The sequence below is a fragment of the Papaver somniferum genome, chromosome 2 (genome assembly GCF_003573695.1).
Source record: "Papaver somniferum cultivar HN1 chromosome 2, ASM357369v1, whole genome shotgun sequence".
In the NCBI taxonomy this organism is placed as follows: Eukaryota; Viridiplantae; Streptophyta; class Magnoliopsida; order Ranunculales; family Papaveraceae; genus Papaver; species Papaver somniferum.
This window is the reverse complement of record NC_039359.1, coordinates 127,642,538-127,662,980: the sequence shown is the minus strand read 5'-3', so window position 1 is coordinate 127,662,980 and position 20,443 is coordinate 127,642,538. Positions and strand designations below refer to the sequence as shown.

At 37.2% G+C, this 20,443-nt stretch overlaps 2 protein-coding genes, 1 long non-coding RNA gene and 1 pseudogene across 3 annotated transcripts; 1 reads left to right on the top strand and 3 right to left on the bottom strand.

Moving 5' to 3' along the window:
- Positions 1-886: 886 nt before the first annotated feature.
- Positions 887-2,414, bottom strand: LOC113353925. The gene is made up of 3 exons (XR_003361610.1): positions 2,246-2,414; positions 2,104-2,145; positions 887-961 (listed from the first exon to the last, which is right to left on the bottom strand). It is a non-coding gene; the product is annotated as an uncharacterized LOC113353925 (long non-coding RNA).
- Positions 2,415-9,580: 7,166 nt separating this feature from the next.
- On the top strand, positions 9,581-13,033 carry LOC113351929 (annotated as a pseudogene).
- Positions 13,034-13,290: 257 nt separating this feature from the next.
- Positions 13,291-15,427, bottom strand: LOC113349080 (tyrosine/DOPA decarboxylase 1-like). The gene has a single exon (XM_026592998.1). The coding sequence runs from the start codon at positions 15,045-15,047 to the stop codon at positions 13,473-13,475; it is 1,575 nt and encodes a 524-aa protein (XP_026448783.1). The 5' UTR covers positions 15,048-15,427; the 3' UTR covers positions 13,291-13,472.
- A 4,077-nt stretch (positions 15,428-19,504) lies between these two features.
- LOC113351928 (S-locus-specific glycoprotein S13-like) lies at positions 19,505-20,101 on the bottom strand. Its single transcript, XM_026595834.1, has one exon. The coding sequence runs from the start codon at positions 20,099-20,101 to the stop codon at positions 19,505-19,507; it is 597 nt and encodes a 198-aa protein (XP_026451619.1).
- Between the last annotated feature and the right edge of the window lie 342 nt (positions 20,102-20,443).

Genomic DNA, 20,443 nt, shown 5'->3' with positions numbered 1-20,443 from the left:
AGGAAGAACCCGATAGAAAAGAGTTTAAGGTTTGTTTGGTTAGGGAAAAGGTAGGTGTTGTAGTGTGAAGCGGAGGCAGCTATCTTGATGTCCAGTGAGATGAAGCCGTAAGATGAAGAGATGATGGACCGAATCCAACGGCTAGGAAAGAAACAGACTTGGGTTTTTGGGTTAGCATTTTGGGTTGAGATGGGCTTGGGATATGCTAAGCCTATTTCTTTCTCTTAAGGGCAATTCTTTCTTCTAAGCCCATTTTCATCTTTTTGGTCTTGCGCACAACATTCTTCGCAGCTTCCTTGCGTGATTCCTCTCGGCTTTTTCCGTGTCTTTGCGCTATTCGCTCCGCAACTCATCTAGCCTTTATTTGGTACCTAAAAATGCAAAATTAAGTGAAATAAAATATTTATCCTTGAGGAGAGTAAAATACAAAATTTGGAATAAAAATAGAATTAAAGGCATACAAAATGGGATAAGTGCCAATAAAATGATAATAAATAATGCAATATTTGGCACCTTTCAGTCTCGTTGACATCAATTCTGTAATCTCAACCATGCTTCCTCACTAGTCACTTCTGCAACCAGTAAAGAATACTGTAGCTAGAGAAAAGGTATAAGCTCTGCTCCCTGAAACAATCTGTAATAGAACAAACCTAATTTTTGTTCTCTAAATTCATTTATTGAGCTATGTTAAGAATTGTTTTATAAGACAAAAGGTTCCATAAGCTACACTTAAGTCAGTTGATTTACTTGAACAACAGTTGACCATATATCATACATGTTAAACAACGGACAACTAGAAGAAAAGACACGAAAATTCATCTAAAATTATCAAAGATACAGATCAAGAAATGTGTCTATAAGGGAGGGAACCAAACCTGATAACGATACTTAATAGTTCAAAGCCTAAGCAGATTGCAAGTGAGGGAAAATGGTCACCAGCATCGTTTCTCTTAAGAAATATCTGTATGCATAATCAAATAGATGAAGCAAAGAGTTAATACACAATAAATCAGGGAAGCCACAAAACAATCTAATTCAAAACACTTACATTATGGAAAACCAAGTATAATCAAATAGATGAAGCAAAGAGGGTTTTATATAACAAAGCAAACAAACCCAAGCAAAAGAATACAGAGAAATCCTAATTCCCACGTTCTATTTCAGTAGTATAGGGTTTTTCATAAAAATTTCAAAATCAGTTACTGATATAAAATAGAAAATCTAGGTTTGTACTAATCAACGAAAGTAGTAATAGAGAATATCAGTGTGTACTAATCCAATCAAGAGTTGTAGTAATGATATCAGCAACTTAAAAGTGGACGGATAATAAACCCCAATAGTTTCAGGACCTTATTCTCTTGCAACCCAAAGGTACAATGAGCAAAAGACAATGAAAGCACAGTGAGTCCCATTATAACCTAGAAACTCTACAAGGTTAACCATGGTAAAACTAGTATGATAAGAATCACCAATTGAGTGAAAGAAGACAAACCCACTCTAAGTACTACTAGACCAGTTGCCACAACAAGCACAGAAACTTGAAAGGGTTTTATTCTTCTAAAAAAAGACGAAATCACCACATTTTATACACAACACCGAACTGACATAATATGTGGAATAGAAACGAACACTACAAGATCCTAGTTACTGAATCATAGCATACAATGAATCTATTAACAGATAGAAGAAAGATGATTTACATTCCAAAAGAAAACGAAGCAACCAGCATGTGAAAACTAATATCATAAGAACCTTATGACATATTACCTTCACATCATACCATGAATGACCTTTAACAGTTTGACTCATCAACCACTATTTCAAAGGATCCATAAGTAATTACTAGAAAGAGTAAGATACAATATGATCAGTAGACATCCTATATCACCAGTAGTAGTCTAATTAGTTAAAAAGTAACCCCTCAATCCCAGAATCGTAAGCTTACTCATAATTGGGGATTACGTGATAGCCGTTTTTGATAACATTAGAAGATCACTAACTAAATTAAAATCAACTTTTAGTAAATCCCAAAATCAATTTAGAAAAACCTAGAAATTACTTCAAATAACTTCGCAATTAACTTCGAATCAGAATGAAAACAACCTTTGATGAATTTGGAATTGTACTTCAACTCGAGGTCGTATCCTGCCACATGCATGAAACAGTAAAAACCCTAATATTTTTTCAATCAATTTAACGGAAAAAAATAAAATGAAACAGAATCAACTTTGCAGTTGGATCTTACCTTGAACCAACCGATTAAAGGGTTTTAAACGAGACCCTGAAAGATGAACATGAGATCGAGTAAGGTAGAGGAGAAATGGTTGAAGGAGAATACTGCAACCAAATTTTTTGATAACGAAAAGTTTATTTCACAAAAGAAACGCAGTAAGACATTTTGTTTGTTGAAGAAAATCCATTTACTTTGTAATTTACCCCTATTATGTTTTAAAATAACAAAAAAATAGGCAGGAGGAGAAAACAATACAATGGTTACTTTGTCTTTTCAGTATTAGACGGGTAGGCGGGTAGGGTAGGATAATTTCGAGCTTTATCCGTCACCCTACCCATCTAACGGCGGTTAAGAAAATCTTTACCCGTTACCCTACCCGCCAAATAGTGGGTAGGATAGTATACGTTTAAAACACGGGCGGGTAGGGTAGGGTTGGCGGATATGGGTAGGGTATGTGCACTCCTAATATCGGCGAATCACATTAATTCCAATTGAGCTATATTTAAAAAAAAAATAGTATATCCTTCAAGAAAAAGGAAACAAGAAAAGTTATATCTCTTTGCTCTAAAAAAGGAAAAAAAAATTGAGCTATTAGTGAGATTAAAATTTATTAGCAAAAACTGACATACCGAGACCGGCTACAATATATATACTGAAATAAGTTATAATTGTCGCCAGCTTTGAAACGGTGGTTTTCTTAGTGTTTTAGATTTATGAATCAGGGGTTGGGAGATAGAAAAGCAAGCCTTAATCCAATGATGGCCCGTATGGGGTTCCTTGGACCACCGCACAAGAATTTCAATGAAAGATATTGGAAACGAGTTTTTTAACAACTTATCGTGCCATTCACCATTATAAAATGTAAGGAAAGATGAATGTGGCGACATTCGAGCAATAGATGACAACCATTCCCTTCCGCAATATACATGAGATGAGAATAAACAAACTGTATGGAGGAGATAATATGCGTCGTCATACAGTATATCCCAATCCTAGAGATTCCTCCCGAATTACTACTGGTATGTACTCCCTCCGTCCCACTCCTAAGTGACCTATTTGATTTTAGATTTTGTCCCAATGATAAGTGACCTATATCACTAAACAATGAGATATTCCGGAATTATCCTTTTAGTTAATTATAAATAATATATGAAATATGTATAATTTGATAGGCATGTTTATATTCGTTACATAGGTGTTTTAAAATGCTTTTCAATTGTATGAAATTTGCGAACATCCGTGGAGTATTTTGAGAGATAAACCATTTTTAAATTTCACTAGTTATTATTCATAAGGGTATAATTGTAAAAAATGATTAAAAATACTATTTTCCTTTGATTGCCTTAAAAATTGTGCAAATTTCAAATAGGTCACTTAAGAGTGGGACGGAGGGAATACTATTATTAATCAACCCTAATTACATGGTTAACTGTAAAAGCCGCTACAAATCTAAATGATAAAAGTGAGTTTTCCAGTTATTCAAAACTTTAATTTACAATTACACCTTTTGAATCGGTGGCATTCTCGTGAGACTTGAGCTTTACCATTTTTATCTTTGATCCAGACCAGAATAATGGCAAGAAAGCTGAGTTAAGAATAGAGACAGTTGTACAAAACTCATTTTAACACACATCAAGTTCCCATCACCTTCCACGGCAAGCAAAAACCTACCGATTGAAAATTTCCAGACTTTTTACTGTAAAACTATAAAGTGTTTTTTCAGTGTACGAAATATGGGTTTCTGACTTTAACTACAGATAAAACAACAAAACAATGAAAATACCATTTTCCAACGCACCTAGCCTGAAGCCATGTATCTCTGAATATTCCATTAACTATGAATCACAACGATGAAAAGAAATTTTAACGAGACAAAATATAAATGAAGATGGATTAGCATAAACAACTGTTTGTGATTAAGATTGATACTACCCACTGCTTGATAAATCAATCTTATCACCGCACAAAAGTCCGATAACATAAACTCATCAAAAAAATTAAATCCGTACGTCCATAAAACAAAGAGATTAAAATGGCAAGTCTGTGTAGGTAAAGGTCATAGTAAAAGAAAATAAATAGCACACATAAAATTACAAGCTAGCATTACTTGACTCACAGTGAAATGTTTTCTTTGTTTGTGAAAATATGTATTAAACAAGGGGTTCGTACGCCTATGAAACACAGAGATGAGCTATAGATATATAAGCCGCCTATACTAACGTGCTGTAAAATCAGCTTTCTTGTCCTCATTTTTGATGAAAGCTAGCTTAAAATAGCAAGGAAAATCAATCTCAGAGAGTTGAGAGACAAAGGTCTCAATTGAAAAGTTTAAAGGACAAGGGGTAAACTAATTATTACTATTGTCCAACAACTGGGGCTTCTGGTTTTAGTTTCTAGGGGCATTTTGAGATCTGGGATTGGTATTTTGATGATCATCAGTGGGTTTAATGAGAATCAACAACTGATGTAATCCTTCAAATTCAGTATTGAAAGAGTAGATTAATTACTAGTAGTATCTGTAATTGGTTTTCCTTTGTTGGTAGATTTCAAGGTTAAATCATTGTAATTGCAGAAACTAGCAACAAAAAAAATAGTGAGAAGAAAAAAAAGTTTCTCTGTAATTTCATGTGTATTTTAGTGATAGCGGCAAAAAACAGTGAGAAGAAAACTACCACCTGTTTTCTTTCAATAAGTGAACCTTAGAATGGTAAAGCTCAGTCACACTAAAAAGTAAAAGTAGCACAATGTCATCATGAAGTTTGAATCCCAAAAAATTGGTATTACTTGACTCGGCCAACTCACTCTTGCGATTCAACATAAATCCAAACCTACTTGGGCACACTCTCATAGCCTAGCTAAGTCCAAACCATTGTTAGCACAGGGAGGTGGCTCTCAACAAATCCTCTTGCGACCCTGTCTTTTATTTTCAGGCGGTCCATCCGTAGGATCTTATAGTAACACAATCCAACGACCGTCATTTAACCCTAAACTAGAAGAAGAAATAGTAATAACCAAATCTATCTATATACGTACCAACTCTCACTAGTAGCTTAATAGAAAATCCTCACAGACTCTCATCGTCTTAAAATCATCCTTTACTCTCCAGGATGAAAATCTCTGATGTGAGCTACTTTTGATTCTGTTTGTATCTACTTCCTCTTCTACTTTCATCTCCAAACCAAGCCCTTACCGATGTTTTGTTTGTTCTTTTCTTCTTTTTTTTCAGCTCCGCTGAGATGGAGAGAAGTTTCCTCAAGCTATCTGATGATGAAATTGCTGAAACTGAGAGAAGGTATTCCTCAATCTTTGTTTTCTTTTATCTCCAGAGAATTATTAAAACCTGATCTTGTTTTTTTTTTTTTTTTTTTTTTTTTTTTTGTTGTGCAAAAACTTAGTTTTGCAAAGGCACAAAGCCAGTTTGAGAGCAACTAAAAATCTAACCTTTTCATGTCTATAACTTATTGTTTTCATTAAAATGTTTATTCTGCCCAATAGCTTCAATGACCCATACAAGTTCACCTCATCAGACCCTTTTACTCTCGTGTAGTTTCTTGGATGAGTATAGATAGATCTCAGTTAATGTCTCCAGATCTGGAGAGTCCGGAGAAGTGTAGAATCTTATTTCTTGGTCGATCGAATCTGTGGTAGTGCCTATTGTATCTATTCTTGACCGAGAATGACAATTAATGAAATTTTTAGTGGGAATGTGCTCAAATGTCTTTAATTGCTTCACTGTATAGTCTTTGTGTATTTTTTTCATGATTTTTCACTACAATCAGTTATTCTTTGTATCTATTATAGGATGTTTGATGCAATTAGGGACAAACTTTCAGAGTGTACCAAATTTGAGCTATTGGCATATGGGGCTGCCGTTTGTTGTGGATCTTTTGCTGTGTACAACTTGATTATGCTGTCTAAGGGCTCTAACAGGCTACTAGAATCTGGAATGCAACTTGCTCTGCTGGAGTGGGAGTAGGAATCTGCATAGTCCTACAAATCAGGGGGAGAGGATGTTAAGGAAGCATCTGCCGTTACTCATCGACACCTGCTACAAGCATTACATTTGGTGAAAGCCCAGAGCACTGATAGGGAGGATATGGCAGGGTCCCAACAGCACTCTGCACGACCTTACCGGAGAAACCCTTATTTCACTCAGACAGAGCGGGATTTGGTTCAAAGCGGTGTTGATCAAACTGTTAAAGCTGCCACCACATCACTGAGTCGGCTAAAAGGATAGCTATCAATTCTAAGTCTGCTATCCTTAGGGCTTTAATGCCTTGAAATGGGTGTTCAAGTAGTTAGTTGTTTACTTGCTTCGAGTGACATGAAGGAAAGACATTATAATGTTGTTTTTGCTCTTCTCTGTTTGTTTGCCTGATTAGTGGAGTTCAGGCTGAGTAACTAATTAGAGAAATGGAAGGTGGGTTCTAGATTGGTTTTTATGAAAATTTCTTTTTTAGTTCTTTTTTCTTCTTTTTCTTCTAAGGTTTCTGGTTTTAGTTTCTAGGGGTTTTTAAGAGTTATCTTCAGATTGCTTAATTTGATCATCAGTGGGTTAATGATATAGATCAACATCTGATGTAATCCTTCCATTCTATAGTATTTCAAAGAGTCTCATAGCTTGTACCGTTGCTCATTTCTGTTATGTTTTCCTTTTCATTTCTCTTTTGCGTTTGTTGATTCAAGTAATATTACTTCAAAAATGATTGTACAAGGTCTCTGTGCAGCCTGTAAATATATAAACATAGTTCAAAGAATATCAAACTAATTAATGGTATTCAGAGTGAAACTAAGTTCAAAATATTACTTACGATAGGTTTTTTTCGAGAAGAAAAGGTTGTACTAAGGAAAAGAAATATGTACTTGAGTCAAAGACTCCCAGAAAGTTAAAACTCTAGATATTTACAGATTAACTACAGCTTCCCAGTGATTTGTGATTTGATTCATAGAATATCCTTTGAAGATCTCAGTCGTTGAGCTCCACAAGCATATATCCATCAGCTATTACTTACGATAGTTGATAGGACCGATTAAAAGGCTTGCCAGCAAGATGTGAATATGGAAAGTTAAATACAATCCTGTCGAACTTACTTCGTAAGAAATTTGAATTTTGAGCCATTTTTGTGGCATCTATGAGATGCCAACCCCGACTTTTCAGTTCTCTTATATTGGCGTTGGAGTAGTAAGCTAAGACACAAACTGAGATACATATCCATCTAAAGTTAGTTCAACAGACAACAGTCACGTACTTTTGAAAGGAGAAACTAAACTATGAAAATAAAAACACCAGCTTTAGCTGATTATATTTTTGCTTACGTTCTGAGTCTCGAGAAGTCACCCTCATGTGCTGGGCAGAACCAAAGGTCTTAGCCAAACAATATGAGAAAGAAAAAACACCCTTGAATGGCCTTAAAATCTTAATTTCTTTCACAGAGAAGAACTATATTGGCCTTGAATGGTTGCTGCTTAACTTCTTTCCTGTCTTCATTTATGTTGCCTTGGAAATTTGCGTGTTTGCCAGGCTTAGCTTGGCCTTTAGTTACACTAGTTTACTGCTCTCTCCTCCTTGCATTTCCTTTTTCCTTTTTGCTAAAATCTCAAAAATAATGATAAAAAAAAAGAACGAAAGTAGTAAAATGAATTTTGAAATACATATGGAACTTGGTGTGATTTTACACCATAGCGGGGTTAAGGAGACCCCAATTAACAAAAAGAAACTAAAAAGCTACTACGGCTAACAAAGAAACACCACAAACTAAGCTCTAAAATATACAGTCCCAGCCTTATAGGCGGCCAGAATCTTTTTGAAATCCGGAGAGAAGTCTTCAATCACCAAATCAACAAACTTATCCTTGGGATGAATCTTAGTCAAGTGGTCAGCTGCTTGGTTCGTCTCTCTAAAGCGGTGACTAATCTTCACAGAAGCAAATTCTGACAGTAATGCAGTAACACTTTTCCAAAGCGGCTTGGCATCGGCACTGTAAAGAAGCAAACAGCAGACTGTCAGAGAGTGTGTACAAACATGGATAGACTGAGCTTGGATCCTAATAGCAAGCAACAAGCCTAATTCCACCCCTCCCTGCAACTCATGAGTAGTGACAGAGATAGGATGACAACCCCCGTAAGCAACAACAAAATGATCTCCTAAGGAGTCTCTAATAATAGCTCCAAAACCAGCCGACTCTTCTCTTCTAGAACCAACCATCGCATCATAACCTTTAGGAGCAAGCCAAGAAAAAGGAATTGGCACCTTAAGTTCAAAGAAGCAAAGTCAAGCCGCCATCTCTCAATAAACTCTATGTTTGTAGCATTATCCTCAGTTTTGAGCTTCTGACCACTCATTTTCAACCAAACATCCCGAGTCATGGAATAGGTGACTGCCTCCTGAGGAGAATACTTGGAGGAAAATATTCTGGAGTTTCTTTCTCTCCAAATATGATAAATGAAGCTAGAGATTTGAGAATCACTCTTCAAATTAAGGAGACAAGAGTATCATGACCTTTAAAATGCTACTCCATGCACCGTATAATCTCTTCTCCCCAACTGGCACACACTTCTCTGCAGAATCCCATCTTGATCAAAAGACCCTTCCAGATTTGAGAAGCAAAGTCACACCCATAGAACAAATCACTCTCATTATCCATCACAGAATATACAAGTTGCACTAGCCGTAAGATCCCCCAATGCATGTAAAGCCAACCAAGTGATAAAGGAGTGTGTTGGAATATGGAATTTAAACCAACTCCAGGTCAGAGTCTCTCTAAAAGGAGACAAAGCATTGTAAGAAGCTAGCCTTCATATTAAGATCTCCAGAAGTACTAACAGACCAAACAACTTTGTCTTTCACTCAACAAGCCTGCCTCCAGGGTATCCTCTGAGTCATCGGCATCAAAATCAACCAAAGAAACTTGAGAAAATACAGCAGCCACCCCGTCATCGGCACAAGAAGGAAAGAAAACTTGAATATTGTCTTCATCCAACCACTCAACAAGCCTGTGTCCAGGGTATCCTCTCCATCTCCTAAAATAATAAAGACCAAATCCTTGGTAACACTTCGTTGATCTAGATTCTCCAGCACCAAGAAGCTTCATGAGGGAGGAACTGTTACATTCCAGAATCCTTGCTCTTAAGCTGTGATCTTCCTATAAACTAAACGAATGTAGAGATGGTTCAAACTATAATCAAATTTCAACTTGCCTTTTATTGTTTCACAAAAGAAACACACAAAAAAACAAAAAATGATAGGGGCATTTCGAGAGTCGAACTCGGGAACTCTCGTCCAAAATATTTAATATAATTACGGAAACATCCCTTGTTACTGAGAATTCTTAAAAACTCGCCCAAATTTCTTGGAAACGCCCCATTCTGCGAGAAAGAAGAGGAGGAGGAGAATGATGGCGTCACTCACAAATTCTGGAATTTGGGATGAAATCGCGAAATCAGAGAGGTAACTCTAGAAACCCTTTGTTCTTAATCATTTGATTTTAGCAGTTTCAACCGTCAGATAATTTCTGGGGGTCAAAATTCATGAATTTTGATTTTTTTGTTTTTTGGTATTGTACTGTGTTTTAATTTGTTACAGGAATTTGGGGTTACTTTAGCTAGGTTTGGCGATCCCCGGCCTTAAATGTCTCTCTTTGTGGCGGTGTTACTTCTAGTCAACAGATGTGCTACTAATATGTACACTTTCTGTAGCTTATCTGCTGAATTAGAAGATAAGTGAATTGGATATAGATTTAGTGAATGCACCGTCTAAAGATAATTTTCTGTGATCGTCCCTTGGACCAATTTAAGGAACTAATGTGTGTAGGTGAGGTGTCAGATGACGAACCTGTGTGCGTAGTTTGAGTTTGAAAACATAGTATTGTTTGTGGAACTGCTCTTGCTTTTCTTTCTCTATTTGATTTGTTCGTTTATAGAGATTGTTTTCTTTTCTTACTTGTATTTTCCTTCATTTAACTTAAATTGACGTGCTGTTATGCAGTTATCTTGTTGGTTGTATGTTCGAGGAGGCAATCACTTTGTCTTCTTCTCTTGTTAGACGACCACGCAAAGCTGATTGCTCCCGAACAGCACAAGATACTGAGTTGGTTGACATGTTGGAATCAGCTGGAATGGTATATGTTCAATCTTTAAAAGAGTTGGGAATATGTATCTTGTCCACAGTTATCCCCTTTAGCAATTCAGGAACATGTATAAATAAGTAGTAGAAACACTATAATGCTATTTGATTTTTGCTTGCTGTTATTGGCATATGCACAACAGACAGTAGTAGTTATTAAAATAGTTTTAATATTTTCTTGCTTGTGAATTCTGCAGAACATCGGAAATTTTGAATGAGCTTAAACTTTTGTTCGGTTCAGTAACATCTATACTGGTTCAAGTTCTTCTTACCGGGTATCGCTTGCTCCCTTTTTGATGCAACTACTTTTCACATCTGTATTTTGGCTATCTACTTTTGTTATTATTATCCGCCCATATAGGTAGTTGAGTGATCTAAATTATTTTAGAGCTTGTATTTATTATGTTCCGGCAGGTCATGCTTTCTGATATCAGATGAATCAAGTTCTGATCTTCCTGAATTGCTCAAAGACTTTCTTGGATGATGAGGTCAACGCTATGTCCTTGATGGGCGTTATGTTCTGGAGATTGATAAGTACTTGGAGGTTGCAGACGTCTATGCTGTAACACTTCTCGGGAAGGTTTTAAATGATACTGATCATACAATTGCTTGGTGGAGCAAGCTGAGTTTCCCAAAGGAAATCGTTAAAGTAAGATTATACGTATTGCATTTCTTTTTGGGTTTTTTATTGTGTTATTTAGATGGTGTACATCTTTAACAACAGATTCGCCTAGATTAGATTGCAGATGGAAGTATTTTTAATGTTCAATTTATCCATGGAAGATATTGTACTTGGCATAATTTGTTTAGCTTTGACCTGATACCTGACCTGACCTGACGGTCCTGACCTGGACCTGCTGTGTCTGGGGTTGAAGGTTGATTTGGATCATGGATCGTGCTGTATAGTACTAGTCAGAACCTGACTATCAAAAAAAAAAAAAATTCACATACTTTTCTCGACTCTCGATACAAATCCTATATATGACCAAATTCATTAAACCATTATAACTTTTTGGAGTTCTGATAATGGAATGGAAAATATGAACACTCATTAGCTGGGATTTCTGAATGATGTAGGATGTCTTGAGGAAATTACGTTCTTTATATTCTCTAAAAGCTACCAAGTCATCCCAAGATGTGGAAACACCCATGTAGGAGACCCTCACTGATTCTGGCGAAGATACCATATCTGGAGTTGAACAAGCGTCATCAATAACATCGAAGGTTTCCGACTCACTTAATGGCAGGGACAGTGTTAATAAAGAATCCATTTTAAAACAAAGAAACGAGTAGAACCTTGTTTCTGGTGGTTCCGTACTGTCACTCTGAAATTTGGCGATGCGCGGTTCGGTTGGTCGTTTCCCGTGGAAGAAACAAGCTACTTTAAAAGGGTAAGATTCTCTTTGTCTAGCCTCTCCATCTGCATTTCCATCATGGAATTGTATTAATATTGCTGCTAACTGAAGGGATGTGTGTATTCCTCATAGGAACTATTCGTGTTGGTGTCTTACTTTTTCAGGATTGTTAATAAACAGGTTTCTTCTGTGAAGAAAGCTCTGATGGATATGTGGCAGCTAGCATTTTCAGTCCAAGTGAATCCTCTTGCAACTGTGAGGTCTCTTCCCTTCTCCATGTCACGTTGAAACAGGTGATTTTGCTCCATGCTATTTGGCTGTCTGATTGATCGAGTTGACGTATCTTCAAATCCGAGGACAGAAGTCTGAATACTCAAATAAAACCCGTGAATTGTTTTGATACAACTTACAAAAACGGGCAAAGGCAGTCATGAATAATGCTGGGAAAATTCTCCTTTAGTTGGTTAATTCAATAAAGGGTCTAGTTATCGTCTTACTAAAGGGTCTAGTTATTGTCTTACTGATTTATGTCTATAAGTTTAAACAATATTACACCCAAAATTTCAATATTTTTCTACATTGTGTCCAGTCCAGGCCACATTTACTTCCTCCTGTAACTCATTCTAATCATAACTGTGAAATCGGTTCAATTCCTGTTAGGGTTAGAACTAGCAATTCAACAATCGATTTCTTTCAACATCAATACAAGATTTCTGGGGGTAAAAGATGGAATCAGGTGGTTAAAGGAATTTTACAGCCTACTATTTACCAACCTGTACAGTGCACGTACTTTCGGAAAGAGGTGGGCACAACTCATTGCTTTACTTGCCACTTCTGTTGTGTCAGGTTGATGCTTCTAATATTTTGGTAGAGTGTGGCCAACTTGGGAATTTTGTTCATTTTTTGTACTACATGGGGTATGTTTAGCAGTGGAGATTGAACTCCAGAGGTGTTTCAAAAGTAGATTTCAGTTACCTCCATTAGTTTCAGGACCTTTGACTATTGTGTTTGTGCTGGTTACCGTTCTTGATTATTCTTTCCTCAGTATTTAAGGTTTGGAGCTGGCAAGTATCTATTTGCCAACTTCAATTTTTGCTCTACCATGCATTTCATTTTATTAATGTTATCAATACCTTCCTACAGGCTTGAGCAGTTTCGTTTATCACTTGCAACTTTTTTTATTTCTTGGCATCTTAATTAAGGAGTTAGCAATTAGAACTCAGGACAAGTAAGTCAAGCCAATGCCTTTAAAGGAGATGAAGAGGGTTAGGAGGAAGTTGGGGATAAGCACGCTGGTAGTATGTGAGTAATCTGTTGTCAGAATTTGCATCGGATGAGTTATTATTTTGCCAAGACATTGTCAGATGATTATTAAATTCCATGAGTTATTTGCTTATGTAGAGGAATTATGGTTGGTGCATTTCTGTGTTCATACTTACTCCAGGATGGCAAAGGAAGAAAGATTGGCAAGCCAGTGATCTATGACTCTGCAGCTAAGGAAAATCACCGGCTAAAATGTTCAAGGGCACGAGCTCACTCGATTAGTGCTCAAGTTCCCTCAGAATATGTAACTTATTAAATTGAGTTGAATTGGATTAATATTTTTCTATTGCGTCTGTAATATACACGATGCTAGGAATAGCAACAAGAACTACATCGTATCAGATTTAAATTGAAATTTGTTCCAACTTAAATAAAATTAAACAATTGATGGTAAAATGAGAACATGAAAGATTTTTACTTCAGTGTCTTCTTGGATACTTTAAGCCACGATCTGATGATTGGTAGTATGACCATCCAACGCACCAAGTATGTAATTTGTATGCTCTTGTACCACCTTCCATGCCCCAGTTACATGTCTTTCCTCCGTCAGTGTTGCACCCACAGCAAACCGAATCATGTAAACCCCTCCAACAACTGCATGAGTCATATATATCCTGCCAGACGCATTGACTGATTCAAGCAGTTTCCCGTTGATCTCATTTGACGCAGCTTCAATGTAATCGTTTTCGACTAGTGTTTGCTTGAAAATTGCAGTTGGTTTAAGGCGAAAACAAACCATGGCAAAAGTTCGAGGAACCACAATTTCAAACCTGTTATCCATACCGATGAGCCCTTGAAAATGCTTAGCCATTTTAACATGACTCCTAAGGAAAGTTCTCAAGTTGGCCATTCCGTAGCTACGAAGTACTAACCAAAGTTTCATCGATCGAAATCTTCTGCTTAGAGCTATTTGCCAATCCTGGTAATCGATAACTTGTTTTGATTCTGTTGCTTTGTTCTTTAGATACTCTGGATTCGTTGATAATGCCTTCACAAGGGCACTAGAGTCTTTAACCCATAAACAACAACAATCCAAAGTAGTGAAGAACCACTTGTGTGCATTTAGACTAAATGAGTCCGCCTCCTCCACACCTGCAATGAAGTGCCTGAACTCTGGGCATATACAAGCACTTCCAGCATATGCTGCATCCACGTGAACCCAAACACCGTACATTTTTGCAACCTCGCAAAGTGGACCAATTGGATCTACTGCTGTTGATGAAGTTGTACCGACAGTAGCACATAGAAATAATGGAACTAATCCGGTTTCAATATCAGCAAGAATCGTAGATTGAAGAGAATTGGGAGAGAGCCCGAAGTTTGTAGCCTTTGAGGTAGAGATTGCACGGAAGTTCTTTGGGTTTATACCGGCAATCTGAGCTGCTTTTTGCAGTGCACAATGAGTTTGATCAGAAGCATAAACAACCAGCTTATTAATATTTTCTCTACCAGTTTTATTCAACATTTTATCTCTTGCTGCACTTAGTGTGCATAAAATGGCTTCACAAGTGGTTCCTTGTAAAACCCCACCTCCTCCTGAACTTCCATCTGACGAGAAGAGAAATGATTTTGGAAGTGTAAGCATTTGGCCTAGCCAATTCATAACAATACTCTCTAGCTCAGTTGCGGCCGGTGAAGACATCCAATTGAACCCCACAACATTAAATCCGGTACTGAGCATTTCACCAAGGAACCCAGCAACGGAACCACTAGAAGGAAAGTAAGCAAAGTAGTTTGGACTCTGCCAATGAGTAAGACCAGGGATAATATCATTTGTGACATCTTGAAGAATGGTTTCAATAGATTCAGGATCGTTCGGAGCTGATTCGGGCAATCGTTTGCGTAAGTAACCTAGTTCAACTTGGCTTCTAACCGGATAATTCTCAACATTTTTGTAGTAATCAGCAAGAAAATCTATGATCATGTGACCTTGCCTTCTGAACTCATCAGGATCAAGTGGATTCTGCAAACATATCGACATGCTTTCGGGGTTATCAGTTGGAAGACTACCCATTGTTACTACTTTTGCTAGAGAAAATTGGTGTTGAGAATAATGAAGAAGGAAAGGAATGAAAGATTTATATAGAGATAATGAAGCATATGGAAAAAGCTCAAACCACGCGCTAAAGAGGTCAGGAGAAAAAGAGGTGTCAACTTTATTTTATCAACACAAGCCATAGTGCTAGACTAAAAGGTGCATTATTGGAGAAGAAATTCCTTAACAATGAGGCAGGAAATAATTAGGTACATTCCATGAGACTTGAAACTACTGTTTGTATAAGATAGAGGCTGCTGTGCATGTAGCTAGCTTGGTTAATTAGAAATACTGCACATGGGAGTTCGAGTCCTGCCGTGGTCAAGTGGTGTATATCTCAATGGCATCACTGTGCACCTGAAATTCTACATTAGATGACGATGAAATTGACCTGCTAGATGCATGCAGTATGTGACATCAAGAAAACCCGAAGGCATCATGCAGAATCTGCAGTTTGTACAGAAATATATACACATATAACGAGCTTCGCGTGATTGATTGGAAAATGAAAAACGAGCTTCGCGTGGGAAGGATTTAAGTTTCACTTTCACATGAACCAAAGTTTTACACTAACATGGAAATAAATTTAATTTAATTAATTAATTAATAACAAAAAGTAGACTGATTTGATGCCTTAGAAAAGTTAAAACTCTACAACAGCTGCTCTCTCCCTCTCTGTATCTCTCAAGAACAACCACAGAGGCACACACTACTTCTTAGTTTTTGATCAAATTACATTCTTGAGATGCGATCACTTGATTCTGACGCTGCTGCTGTTGGTATACAACCGACGGTTTTGATGATCTCCAGTGATTATATGGAGGAGTACGAGGTAATCATTCCGTTCCTAGCTAGCGTTGGGTGTTCGAATTGACTGTGTTTCGCGAAACAAGAATTCAGGGGATAAGTAATGCCTCACTGCTTTTCATGAGTCATAAATAGATGGGTTCTGATCTCTACACGGTACTGCCAGGCCATTCCTTCACATTGAATGCAAACTTCACTGACGTTACCCGAGCCATACAATGATCTAGTCATTTCACCGAGTTGATTAGCGTCCACGATAAGGTTCTTGACATTTGCTCTAACTTTGCAGAAACTGGTAAACCAATTGCTAAAACATGTCACTTTGAATTTTACCACCACTCCCAATTTTCAAAATTCCTTTAGCTCTTTAATTAATTATGTTGTGTCCAAATTTTTGGTGGTATTTTCGGTTCAACAACAATTATATGGGAAATTCTGTTGTATTCTTGTTCTGCATGCATTAGAACGTATACCCGCCTTTAGCAGCAAAGCTCTTTTCAATAGAAGCTCAAATTGAATCAACTTGAAAAATAGGTTTACGAGTCTCCATTTTGCTTCTTGGGCATGTCGCATGAGCATTTAACCGAAGGAAATTTACAATGTACAAATAAGACATAAAGCAAAAAGACCCTAAGATGTGAGTCATCTTCGTTCCAACCTTAGCTTCTCGGGTTCGCTTGACCGCGCGCGCCGGAGTTCTTCAACTATGCCTCTTCTCTTCTCAATAATCTCAGTAATAGGAGGATATATGATAGAAGAAAAAGGCCATATGAAAGCCTTTGGAGTATCTCGGAGGGATAAATCTATCATACGATGACCACAGTTGTACCAAACCAGAAGAGCTGTCGTCGTTATCACTTATATTTCCATCAATTCTCTCTTGAAACAAGTTAAAGTTCCCTTCTGAATCCAATGTTGCTCTGTATATATTGACAACATTATCTCCTTGTTGACGTTGTCTTTGGTGTGCGTAAAGTGTAGATTCATAGGTACCAGAAAAATATAAGTCACCGCTGGTGTCTAAATTTAGCGACATTGGACAGTTTGGACTGGTTACTCCATCCCCATATGGAATCATAAAGGTGAATTGTTGGCCAGGCCTGAATATAGTGAATCCACCTACTCCAGGATTAATCGATAGGGGAACTTAGGGGAGACCCAAAAAAAATAATATTCTCGTTCTCAGGCCCACAATTAATTTTGTATACCGTGACACCCATAGTTATATGAAATTATTATATGAATCAATACATAACTGGTTATGCATATTATCTTTTCAGGTATAACTCGTTATGCATACTATTTTTTTCAGGGGTATAATTGGCAGCGCAACTTGGACATAACATATCTAAAAATCCGCGCCTTAGAATTTTACAAATTTTATATCGTTGGAAATCTTTTTAAAAGAGATACGCAACGAGTACAAACAAGAATATCAAAAAAAAAAAATTAACGAAAAAATCGGAGGTGATCCTCATTTTAGGGAAATTTTTTGAAAACTTGATACTTAACCATTATGCAGTCACCAAAAACGATGCATAACACATTCTGCAGACGCATAACGAATTATGCAACCATTTTCTCGACTGCATAACACATTATGCATCTGCATAACAATGTTATGCATGTATAACAAGTTATGTAGCCATTGTTTTGGTTGATTTTAGCCGTACATATAAAAAATTGATGCATAATGCAGTATGCATTCATATTTACGGATGCATATCAGGTTATGCGTAAAATATTGTGCAACAATTTTCTCGATGCATAATGCATTCTGCAGTCCTATTTTCGGATGCATAACAGGTTATGCATCCATTTTAACGACTGCATAACATGTTATGTAGATATTATTGTAGGTGCGTGACAAGTTATGCAACCTTATTTTTTGTTGGTTTCAATACTAAGAAAAAAGTAGCTGCATAACGTGTTATGCAACCTTTTTCTGGACTGCATAACAAGTTATGCACAAAAAAAACCCGCAAAACGTGTTATGCAACCAATTTCGAGAATGCATAACAGGTTATGCAACAAATTTTATAGATGCATAACCTGTTATGCATCACTATTCACACCTCCATTTTCTTTTAAATACACGTTACACGCACACCAAATCCGTCTGCACTTCCATCTTGCTGTCTTGCACCAGGCATGTGCTTGCTTCCGTCTCAACTCTACTTCTGCAACACAACCATACTCAGTGCATCGGCTGCCACTGCCATATACCACCAGAGCTGCAACTATCTTTCTTCTTTGAGTTCACGGCCATTCCATTAAACCTCAGATCATAACTTGAGATTTATTCGCGGCACCACCATTTCAACTTATGACCAGTACCACCAATTCTTCTTCCAGACAACAACTTATAACCAGTACCACCACTTTAGCTACGTTTAAATATGCAACACGTAGTAAGAAATTTTGTCGTGAACTAGCTAAAAGAGCCAGTGGCCCATCGAAGTACTTGATAAAGTTTGTCAATTAAATTGATGGGTCAGTTCTTTAGAAAAGCATCAGGCTAACCACACATACAAAAAAAGAAGAAGAAGAAGAAGATAGAAGGTCAGGAACGGTGACTAGAATCTACATCGCCAAGGTTTTCTGACGTTTAAGCTCCTTGTGGTCGCCATTGGTTAATCTTTTACAATTGAGACTTATCTGTCGATCTCTCCACATAGTAATTTTGGGAAATTTTGTTGTACCACAGTACTCATGTTTTCCCCATCTTGCAGCGGTATCTTCCTTGGCACCCCAACCCGTGTTTGCAGCTCTTTGTTCATTGTGTGAAAACTTGCACGAAGTTCAACGATTACCAAGAAATATAAGCACCATTCCTTGCAGCTATTGTTCTCTGTTTCTCACAATCCAGTACCATCAATTCCATTGCTTCAACTACTAACAACAGCAGAAATCCATTTCAGTCTCGAGCTCAACTCATCAGCAGCAACATCTTGAACACAACAACCAAAAGTATTCTCCTCTTATCATGACTGAGCATCAGTGGCTTCATTCCTTAACCGGCAACAACATTGACTTCCTTGGCTGAACTTTAACTAATTCAGTCACTTCCTCGAACACCTGATGGGCAAAGTTGGTGGTATGTTGAGATCTGTATTCTGAGTCGTTCTCCATCTTCATCTTCCATTCATTGAAACCCTATCTGTGAAATCCAATTTGCTAAAAAAACCAAAATTAAACCTCTCACAACCATTTCTACTTCAATTAACAACAAACTCATCGACAATTGATCGATTCAAATCGATTTCACATAAAATATCAATCATTTACGAAACCCTGAATTAGCTTACCTTTTTCTTCTTCTTCCATAATTCAATCGACTTCAGTGCCATCACCTTCTCCCTCGACTCATCAAGCTACTAAACTTCTTAGAGATTATTCACACAAAATCAAGCTCAATTCCTTTGAATTGAGGTCCACAGAGAGACGAGAAGAACAATAGAAAACGAGAGAAAGATAAAGAAGAGAAGAGAAAAATAGACCGGAACATAATTTTATAAATTCTGGGTTTGTGAGAAATTTTCTCACAGAAAATGGGTGCGCGCCTGAGTTTTTCTGGGCGTGAGTTTCACAGTGGAAAAAAATCTGGAAAATGAGTTTGTCTGTAGTTTTCACTGCTTATACTCGCCAGAACCCGGGTTGAACAAAGAAACACCAGACACCATATCAACATCATCTTTTAACACTTGGCCGCCGAGAATAGTGTCAGTCGGATAATCAAAACTTTCCCATATAATTTGAGATTCCGCATTATATAAAACGAAGTAACCATTGTCATGCATCTTTGCGTATGACACCGGTTGAATATGCCGATGCACGTCTATTAGTGGTTTATCTTTATTGTCTGCCCGCAATAAGAAATTCCCTTCTTCGGTGATGATAAGCGAATACAAGTTGGATAACGGAGGATCATCACGATTAGCAGTCCAAACTAGTGTTTTATGTGGTGAGTTAACGAACCATATACCGACGACATACTGATCAATACAGGTGGTTATTGAAGAACTTGTACATGGTAACGGGTAGAAACCAAAAGCAATGTTACCTGAATCAGAAAGCCAATACCTAGTACCGTTGGGAGAAAGAGATGAACCTCTTTTTATTCTGTTGCTGATGAAATGATCGTTCGACGATTCGACTCCTATGAATGAAACTAGTAGTAATAATAAAGATAACGAGAACATAAACTGTTGAACTTGAAGGTTCATCGTTTTGATGAAAAAGAATATAAAGAGAAGTGAGGGTTTTGGAGAGTACTTGAGATCAGAAGTTTGTGTTGTTTTTCTGAAACCAAGTGTTAGCAAAGATTATAGACGATCAGTTTTCTTATATAGGCTCAAATCTAACCAACTAAGTCTACGAATCGGTTCTGAATTGGAGCGGAAAATATACTGGCGGTTGAGAAAAGATTACTTTTGGAAAACTAAGGGTGTTCCGATTCCAAACCAAACTCTGAAAAATTAACTTGCTCACTAGGAAAAGGGGTGGGTAATTTCGTAGAGCACGAACAGTCATTATTGCCTTTTCGGGCTTGTTGAATAGATTGATTT